The following is a 10,354-nucleotide window of genomic DNA, read 5'->3' as shown; positions in this document are numbered from 1 at the left end:
CAAGTAGCCGGTTTATATCAACTTGCACTAGATATCGAGCTGAGAGAAGAAATCTTGGAATTATAAAGATTGATATTGTTTGTATCGAGTCAGAGATCTAATTGGGGAGAGAATTCCAGCGAGTGCTGTTTTTGTTTGTGAAACAGTTTGAAGGAGAAGGACAGTCGCAGCATCCGAGGAGCACGTTGTGGGAGAACCGAGAACAACACAATCCATGAGAAAAAGTAAAGAAGATAGAAAAGGTTAGTCAGATTATTTGTGAAAAGAGAGAGTTGTTTTATATTACATACCATATTTGTTTTTTGTCAACTTAACAGTTTTACAGCATGATTTATTCATTCATAAATTCATAGAAGATATAAATAATATATTTAAAAAGTGAAAATTAAATTTTGTTTTTTTTATAATAATAAGAACAGTCTACCGAATCATGTAAATGAATTTTGGTTAAAAAAAAGTGATAGTAGAATTAACACTAAAAAGCCGGAGGGGCCAATTTGGCCCCTGTTGCGATTTAAAGTTATTGTAGTTTTTTTATTTGAGGCAATAATATTTTCATATTTTATGACTTTTAATATTTTGATACAAAGCCTTATTTAAAACAAAAAAATATTGTTTACTAAATTTATTTAATGGTTTTTTTAACAAATCTACCATAGAAGTCTAAAGGGGCCAAATTGGCCCCGTGTAAGTTATTATCGTTTTCTGGTAAATTCGACGATCCTTTCTTTCAAATTCCTGTCGAATGGGTAAAATTATATTTATGTATGTTTATTGTAAATGCTTACCCTTATACTGGTACTGATCATCTACGTAATAAAAATACAATTGTTGGCGAACACAAGTGAACACAAAGATGCAATTGTTGGTGTAGAGGACCAAATGACGCGTCTTTATACTACAAAATCAACTTCAAGACGATGGCCTATGTACGTGTTTTATCATACTCTTGACTTGGAAGCAATAAATGCATGGATTATTTATAAAGAAATAACTGGAAATAGACTCAGTTTCCGTAAGTTTATTCATCGGCTATTTGAAGAATTATGGGCCCCATACCTTGTCTCCCGAAATCTGGAACTACGTCTAGTAACACCAGGTCTACCAACAACTATCACTGTTATTATCCAAAAACGAAAAGAATATCAAAAAACTCTAACATGAAGTAAAAACCAAAAAAAATATCAGTTGAAAATATCTTGTAAAGGAAATCATACTTCAAATCATTGCCACGGTTGTAACAAGGCAATGTGTGGCAAATATCAAAAACTGCAAATTGTATGGTGTTCCCAATGTTTTTGATGGGCAGCGAATGTGTTAAACAATAAAAGTAAAAAATAAAATTAGATTCTACCGTCTAGAGTTGATTTAATTTCTTTAAACTGAGTTTTAATTGATTAAAGAACGTGGGGCCAAAATGATCCCTTCCGGTTTTCTAGATAGGTATGCTAAGCCAGACATTCTAGTGTTAAAGATTTTTTTATTAGATTAGAAATTTTTACAACAGAATAAAGTTTAGCATACATTTTGAATCTTATATTTATGGTATAGTACAAGGGTGTCCAACTTGCAATGCCTCAAGGGCCAAAACTAAAACCTTTGATTTTGTCGCGGGCCATATAATAATTTTGTTACAAGTAATAAGAAAATAAAGTGAGGTATAAAAATAATTAAAACAAAAAAGAGTATTATTTCTTTTATTGCTCAACAACTACATTTTTTTATAAACGGAAAGTTTATTGATAACACTTTTCAATAATCAAGACAAACATTGCAAAAGCAACGAAAAAGATGTATCCAATTAGTGTGAGGACTGTGGTCGATCGGCTTCATCCACCAATGAAGAAATGTCCACCTCCAGTTCAGTTGTAGATAGTCTCATAAGATGACGTAAGGAAGAATCGGTAAGGTTGCTTCTGTTTTTGTTTTTTATGTATTTCATGGAGGAAAAGGCACTTTCACATGTATATGTGCTTCCGAACATTGACGTCATTTTCAGTCCAAAATCTCGCAGGTTTGGGAATTTCTCCTTTGACAGTAATTTGAAAAATTCAGGTCCCTTTTCTTGTCTGGTGATTAGGAACATGTCTGCTTGAAGATCACATAACTCAAGCTGTAAGTTGGGTGGTTGATCATCAATGGTTGCTCCAAGAGGGTTATTATAAAGTAGTACACTGCTTTTGAGACTGTCAATTTCTTCAAATCTTGTATTGAATTCATCAATAACTTGTTCAATTTGTGAAATGCAGGATGAAAACTCAATATTTTCCTCACCGCTGAATTCTTCTGCTATTTGCAGACAGCTAGGGACGTGTGTCAGGTTGTTCTTTTCCAAATCACGTTTAAACACGTTCAGCTTATTCCGGAATCCGTTTATCATTCCGATCAAATCTGAAACCGTCTGGTTTCTTCCTTGAAGACTCAAGTTTAACATGTTAAGATGATTAGTCAGATCTGTTATAAAAGCTAACTGTCTTAAGAATTCTGGATCCTTAAACTTTTCTTCCAGTTCAGTTGTGTCAGATGAAACGTACTTGTTGAGGAATGCAGGGATTTCCTTTCTTATGGCAAAAAATCGTTCCATGCATTTTCCTGCACTCAGCCACCTTACGTGGTTGTACATTAGCAAGTCTCCATACTCAGCCTCTGTTTCCACTAAAAACTGCTTAAGTTGCCTGTGTAAAAGAGATCAATTTCCACCTCTAATCATATTTATAATCTTAATCACGGTTTGGAAAACTTGATTTTCCTTGACTGATTTTCCACATAAAGCTCCCTGATATATAATACAATGAATTATTGGGCAAGTGACACCATTCTCTCGAAGCAGACCCACTAATCCAATTTTTTTACCTGTCATTGATGGGGCCCCGTCTGTTGCTATGGCTGAACATTTATCAAAGCCTCCAATTCTGTCAACTGTTTTCTTCACAGCCTCATAGAGGTCTTTTCCTTTTGTTGTTCCATAAAGAGGACAAATATCAAATAACTCCTCTTTACTGGTAAAATCATCAAAAGTAGTGCGCACAAATATTAACAGCTGACTAACATCGGTTTGATCAGTGCTTTCATCCAAACAAAGTGAGAAATATGAACTTTTCTTAACCAGGCTAAGCATAGATTTTTCTACTTGCTCACCCATAGCAACAATCCTTCTTTGTATGGTTTGATGTGAAAGTGGCACTGATTCAAATTTCTCCGCCATTTTAGAATCACCGAAAGCTTTGGCCATTTCAACAGCACATTTTTTTATCAAATTGCCATCAGGTAAAGTTTTTTCTGCCTTTGCCAGCTCAAGCGACACGGCATAAGATGCATGCAAAGAATGCGTTTCAGAGTGTAATATTTTACTAAACATACCAATTTGCTGTTTAGGCTTTTTCTTCAAATCTGCAACTAGGGCACGCCGACTTTCATTTGTGTACGTAGCATACTTATTTTCATGCACTGTTGTGTAATGTCTTCTCACATTATATTCTTTAGGCACTGAAACGACATTCATGCACACTAAGCACTGCAACTTTCCATTATTGTTAGCAATCAAGTAATCATTCTCCCAACTTTCTTTGTAAATTCTGTTTTTACTATCAATTTTCCGTTTTACTGGTTTTACACTCATTATTGCATAAGAGGAATCAAGACAAAGAATTAATTAAGTTCACTGTTCACTAGCAACGTAATAGATTAGCCGACTAGCCTACGTGTCAGTAGCACACTGGCACGATGGCGGCTGGTGACGAATGGTAAGCAGTGGGAGGTGTGGCCTGCGTGAACTGTGATGCGCAGTAATCAGTGCAGTTCTCATAGTGGTGGAGGACGATTGTGTTCGTTACACGTCCGCGAAGCGGCACGCGGTACAGTACTTGTGATGTAAAAACACTGCTAAACCATAAAATATAAATTAAAAAATCTTTTTTCACAGTGGCAGCATTTAAAGAAAATATATGCTTTTCGAAAATCTTACGTGGGCCACAACAAATAGCCTCTTGGGCCGGATGCGGCCCGCGGGCCGCCAGTTGGACAACCCTGGTATAGTATATAAATAAATAATAGTTTTGAGTATATTTATTTTCCTTGTTTTGTCCTGGATAAAGTAAGCAACGAGAAATACTAGAAGCCACAAATTAAAGGTAATACATTAAAATCAATTAGCCCTGAGAATATTTTTTTATTGGAAAGTTTTATTAAATTTTGGTTTTGTTTTCATGAGTAGCGATTAAAATAATTAATTAATTAATCGAATTAATAAGATGCTGATCAATCTCATAACAGAGAGAAAATACAGAGCATAATAGTATTTTATGCACTTTCACCCATTTTTATATAGTAGACCTTTTTCCTGACATGATCCTGGGGTCCTATTTTCGAATTCATTCGAGCATATTTCGCATACGAAATTAGAAGAATTTCGCTTGAAATACGGTGTCTTGTATTTTCGAATACTTCGTGTACGAATTTTTTCGTATACGGCGACTCGAATGGGTATGAACATTCGAATCGTGATGCTCGTATACGAATTATTGTTTCATTTCAAGGTCATTTCAGCTGTCATGATAGTTTTAGCTGATAGTGTTAATTGTGTTGTTGTCTACAATATTTTTACATTGAAATTTATTTTCAATGGCTGGTTTAAATAATTCTTTAATAGAAAGAAAGGACATGTTGTACGATTATGCCTTGAAAATATAACCTAACCTAACTTTATGTACGCATTTTAGCATTGGATCTAAGCTCCAAACTTGACATATGACACCGTTGCCATATCCTCAATTTTTTCATACTATCACATTACATAAAGGTGCATTTAAAAAATCGCTTTGAAGTAAAGTTTTGAAAAGTAAATAGTAAAGTATCAGTGTAAATACTGGATATAAAAATAATATTAAACAAAATGGCACACTTTCTGCGGACTTTGCAAATTGATATTACTAATATACCTATGCAATCTTAATATTCGATTACACTTAAAATAACTTCTAAACAACTTTTCTCCCAAAAATAGCCCTTTTTTATAATTTGTTCAGACTATAAGTCGTTATATTTATACATTAAACGTTCTTATACAATCTTATTCTTATACATTATACCCCAGTTAAGACATTCTTGTTATACAAGAAAGAGACGAAACAAATATGGCAACATTGTGACTCTTCAGATGACAAATAAGTTCAATGTTATTCGAATTTGCAGTGTTGCCAGTGCAAATTCTGCTCGTATACGTATAACATTTCGAAGGACGTTCAAAAATACACATTCACGTTCGTATACGAAATTTTTCATTCGAGTTAACACGTATGCGAAAATATTCTATTTAATTCGAAAATACGACCCCTGAACACAATGCAAAAAGTTGTAAGTCTCTAGGTACTGTATTTAAAAATCGATTTATTCCCGTGTTTTAGAGCTAAATGCCCTGGTCTAGAAAGTATCCCTGACAGACCAATAGAACAAGAAATAATAGATACAATTCAAACTTAAAATTATTTCTTTTTTGCAGATACTCAAGTCAGCATATTCGTTTATGACGTTTGTATGGCAAAAATAGACGCAAGAATATTTTTTTTCTCCGGTGTTAGTACCGGAGGGACCGCATAAGTTCGGATACAATTAGCGTCTCTTTGTAAGGACAATGAAATCGACTTTACTAAGTAACAAGATATTTACTCAACACACACAAACTGCACATTACACTATCTGATATCTATAAATTAAGTAATCATAATAGTTTATTGTTTTTCATGTCACTGCACGTGTAGATAATAATATAGTAAAAGAACAAATAACAAGTTTTTTATTTATATACATTTTTATATCCCTCATTTTTCCTCTCCATATTCAATTTTGGTGTCTTTTATGCTTTTCATCACAGACCACAAATAATTAGAAATAAAGATTACATATCCCGAATAAAGTATGTGCCCGAATATAAAGTAAAAGTAGGTTGTAAAAATTATTCTGAGGGTCTGCTAACAGAGCAAGTACAAACAAACACAGCCTATATAAAACCTGATATCGAGATAGCGGATCAGAAGCAAAATAATGAACTAAATAACCCACCCACAAGACAGGATGGATGTTATTAAAGCACTGAAGAATAATAAAGCCCAGGGATTGGGGATTGACGACATACCAGCTGAAATTCTCAAAATTGGAGAACACAAACCGATAGATAGATTTCATAAACTAATAACAAATATATGGAACATAGAAGCAGGGCTGTGCCGTGCTATGATGCGGTGAGGCAGTCGCATCAGGCGGCATCACAAGGGGGGCTGCAGAATCAGTAAAATCTAATGTAATAATGGATAATTCAAGATTGGGGAAAAGTTGTGAAAAGAATAATTAGACTTTTGGCCTCACAATGTTTAGCTTTTCGGAGAACAACTGATCATTTGTTTTAACCTAATAATGGAAACCTTTTAAAGTTAGTACAATTGCTCTCTGAGTTTGATCCAGTACTGGAAGAACATATCAGGAGAGTTTAACGAGAGTCTGATAAGTGGTTTGTGACTTATTTAAGCACCAGTAGGCAAGATGAATTGATAAGTTTATTGGGTAATGTTCTTTAAGGTGAAACAGTAGCGATCAACAGGTAGCGAAAACGCGTTCCAAGATTGCGGCTGTAATTTTGAATATTTTTTCGAGATATTTGGCACACGTATTCGTAATATAATAAAGAATGGCGGTACAGAGCCTAATTTGAAAAATATATTAATATGTGGAAATTACTCTGTAATTAAATACAATATTAAAAAAACGAGCCTGTACCGCCATTAAGAAGAACAAAAAAATACACTTTCTTCAAATAAACTTTTTTATCCGATGCCTAGATTTTGTGTCATTTTGGAACTACTAATGAAATAAAAAATTTTAATGGAAACCTTTTAAAGTTAGTACAATTGCTCTCTGAGTTTGATCCAGTAATGGAAGAACATATCAGGAGAGTTTAACGAGAGTCTGATAAGTGGTTTGTGACTTATTTAAGCACCAGTAGGCAAGATGAATTTATAAGTTTATTGGGTAATGTTCTTTAAGGTGAAACAGTAGCGATCAACAGGTAGCGAAAACGCGTTCCAAGATTGCGGCTGTAATTTTGAATATTTTTTCGAGATATTTGGCACACGTATTCGTAATATAATAAAGAATGGCGGTACAGAGCCCAATTTGAAAAATATATTAATATGTGGAAATTACTCTGTAATTAATTACAATATTAAAAAAACGAGCCTGTACCGCCATTAAGAAGAACAAAAAAATACACTTTCTTCAAATAAACTTTTTTATCCGATGCCTAGATTTTGTGTCATTTTGGAACTACTAATGAAATAAAAAATTTTAGTAGTTCCAAAATGTTTATTTGAAGAAAGTTTATTTTTTTGTTCTTCTTAATGGCGGTACAGGCTCGTTTTTTTAATATTGTATTTAATTACAGAGTAATTTCCACATATTATGTATTTTTCAAATTGGGCTCTGTACCGCCATTGTTTATTATATTACGAATACGTGTGCCAAATATCTCGAAAAAATAATCAACATTACAGCCGCAATCTTGAAACGCGTTTTTGCCACCTGTTGATCGCTACTGTTTCCTCTTAAACAAAATTTTCGAGATAGCAAAAATCGCTAAATATTTTTCGATAATCGCCGATTGTACCCCAGACGTAAGTCATATAAAACAGCTCTCATTGACGATAAGATTTGTCGCTTTTAATTCTAGGCAGAATAAATTATCGAGGAATTTTTTACTGAATGTTTTAAAGCTAGTGATTCAACCGGTGAAGATTTAACAGGACTTATTTTGACAAATTTGGAAAAGTTATGGAAAAGCGGTATAGTATAAAGATGTTGCAACATGTAACTAAAAATTTATCAGATTGTGTAAAAATGTTGTCAGCAACTACAGAAAAAATGAAAAGTTACAGACAATCTGGCTATGACCACATGAAAATTACTGCTAATGAAATTACAGAAAATCGTGATATAAGTTCAGAATTTCCAGCTGAAAATAAAATTCGAGCCACAAGGAAAAGGCGGCAATCTGATTACGAACAATCTGTAGATGGGTTCTTAACAGAGGAAGATAAATTTAAAATAAATGGTTTTATCTATATTTTAGACATTGCTATTAATTCTTTGATTGGCCGATTTTCGCTTCTATAAATTTTTATATGACATTTTTAAATGGATGGAAATAGATGATAAAACACTAGAAAAATATTGTATGAATCTTCATTCAATGCTTTCAATAGAAAAAGTATAAGAATTGGCTATACAGGGTGTCCCGGAAAATAGTGCGTTCCTTTAAGGTATGGAGAGAATACACAATTTGGAACAAAAAAGTCCTATACCATTTTTTTCTAAAGTTAGCCGTTTCCAAAAAAAAGTTAACATTGTTTTCCATATACCTGTATTTTAATGTTTGGAAATTTTAATAAACTGGCAACATCGAACGCACTACGGAATAATAACATAATAAAAACTCGTTTGTGATTGTGATTAACAGTATTTAAAATAATCCAACCTAATAGTAGGTAATACTTATGTATTTACGATTTGTTTACTAAAATTATTTTCTTTTGAAATGTATTGAAATACCTATTGCATAATTTTAAACGAATTACACATCTTTTAACATAAAAACACGTCTTTTAACTAAACTAGTATTATGTATTTAGTAAGGTTTAAATGGGTTGAATGCTGAGTACTGCTGAGGGCTTTAACTGAATTACATAGTTTTAATAGTTTACAGTGGAACTTAAATACACCAGATAATGTCTCAGTAATTTGTTTACTTGTGAACTGAAATAACTAAGTTGTACTTACTTGAAAATAATTATTATACCGAATAGATGTTTCAAGTAACCTTTCACAAACACCATTCATAGGTAATAACATAATAGGTAATACACTCACTATTCGAAAACATTTTCGCATTGACACTAAACACTAAACAGGATTCTTTAAAACTATCTGTTTACTATGTATCTTAGTATCTTCTATCTATTTAGATGGGACTGTCTATGCTTAAATTTGCGTACCGCACATAGTTGTCAGATTTAAATTTACATACCAAAATACATTTTAATTTTTTGGTCAAACGGTTGCATTTAGAAAAAAATGTTATAAGAGTTTTTTGTTCTACATGGTGCCTTCTACCTATACCTTCAAGGAACGCACTATTTTCCGGGACACCCTGTAGATTCAAATGATCAAGAAGAATTGCGTGATATATCTCAAATGATACTCCATGACACCTATCTTTTAAGGTTTTGAGTTTTTGAACTGTTTGTACCAAAATGCCCTAATTTCTTTATACCCAAATGTAGTTGTATCACTAAGAATTTTATTAACACTGCGTGTCTCGGTAGCTAGTGAGAAAGGAGTTTTTCAAAATTAAAAATTGATAAAAACTATTTACGAAGCTCCATATGACAAACAAAACTGAAAAATTTAGCACTCATTTCAAGAGTCCTCACTAGCTGCTACTTTAAACTACAACACCAATCGGATTGACAGTTTGCCAAAAATTAAAATCAAAATGTTAATACATATTTCATTTATTTTAAGGTATGTTTTGTTTTTAAAATAAAAGTTTTCGTTCATTTTGTGTCGCTTCATTTAATAAAAATAAAAGTTTAGTTTCAATAATACTTAAGGGGCGGCATTTCGAAGACTTGCAACATATTGAAAAAATGTACCGCACGGCTCTGCATAGAAGAAATTCCAGGAGACTAGAAAAGAGCAATTATATGCCCAATCCACAAGAAGAGAGACAAACTCAGCTACAAAAATTATAGAGGCATATCCTTACTATTTGTGAGTTATAAGATGTTTAAGTGGATCATAAACCCTAGATTCAGCCACTTCATAGAACAAATCATAGGAGAATACCATTGACCACTACCATTGAATACTATTGACCAGCTATTCAACGTAAAACAAATATTAGCTAAAGTGGCGAAAGCGTGGGAGCACGACATAAATATGTAGATACCTACCAAATCTTTGTAGATTTTCGACAAGTATACAGGGTGTCCAGAAACTCTACCGACAAACGAAGACAGAAGATTCCTCAGATAAATTTAAGACAGTTTAACCCAATTCATCTGACTAAGTTCATCTAGTCCGAAAATGCTTCCTAAGGGAGCTAGAGCTCTTTGAAGATGGCGTCTTATAATTAGTTTTTCTTAAATAACTCCAGAACGCTTTTATTTAGAAAAATGAAAATTGGTACGCATAGTTATCTTCCAGAGATAAATCGATTACATTATTGTGAATTTTTAGTACCGGTCATAGGCGTCCGGTTTGGGTAGGGCAACAATTATTTTATCGCATAACGTTTATGTCTATAAGT

The 10,354-nt window shown here is 33.1% G+C and overlaps 1 protein-coding gene across 1 annotated transcript; it reads right to left on the bottom strand.

The window, feature by feature from the left end:
* Positions 1–1,801: 1,801 nt before the first annotated feature.
* On the bottom strand, positions 1,802–2,434 carry LOC126886308 (general transcription factor II-I repeat domain-containing protein 2B-like). Its single transcript, XM_050653182.1, has one exon. The coding sequence runs from the start codon at positions 2,432–2,434 to the stop codon at positions 1,802–1,804; it is 633 nt and encodes a 210-aa protein (XP_050509139.1).
* Positions 2,435–10,354: the final 7,920 nt, after the last annotated feature.

Source organism: Diabrotica virgifera, chromosome 6 (genome assembly GCF_917563875.1).
Source record: "Diabrotica virgifera virgifera chromosome 6, PGI_DIABVI_V3a".
Lineage (NCBI taxonomy): Eukaryota > Metazoa > Arthropoda > Insecta > Coleoptera > Chrysomelidae > Diabrotica > Diabrotica virgifera.
Note: the sequence above shows the minus strand (reverse complement) of the source record. Positions and strands in the feature narration are given on the sequence as shown.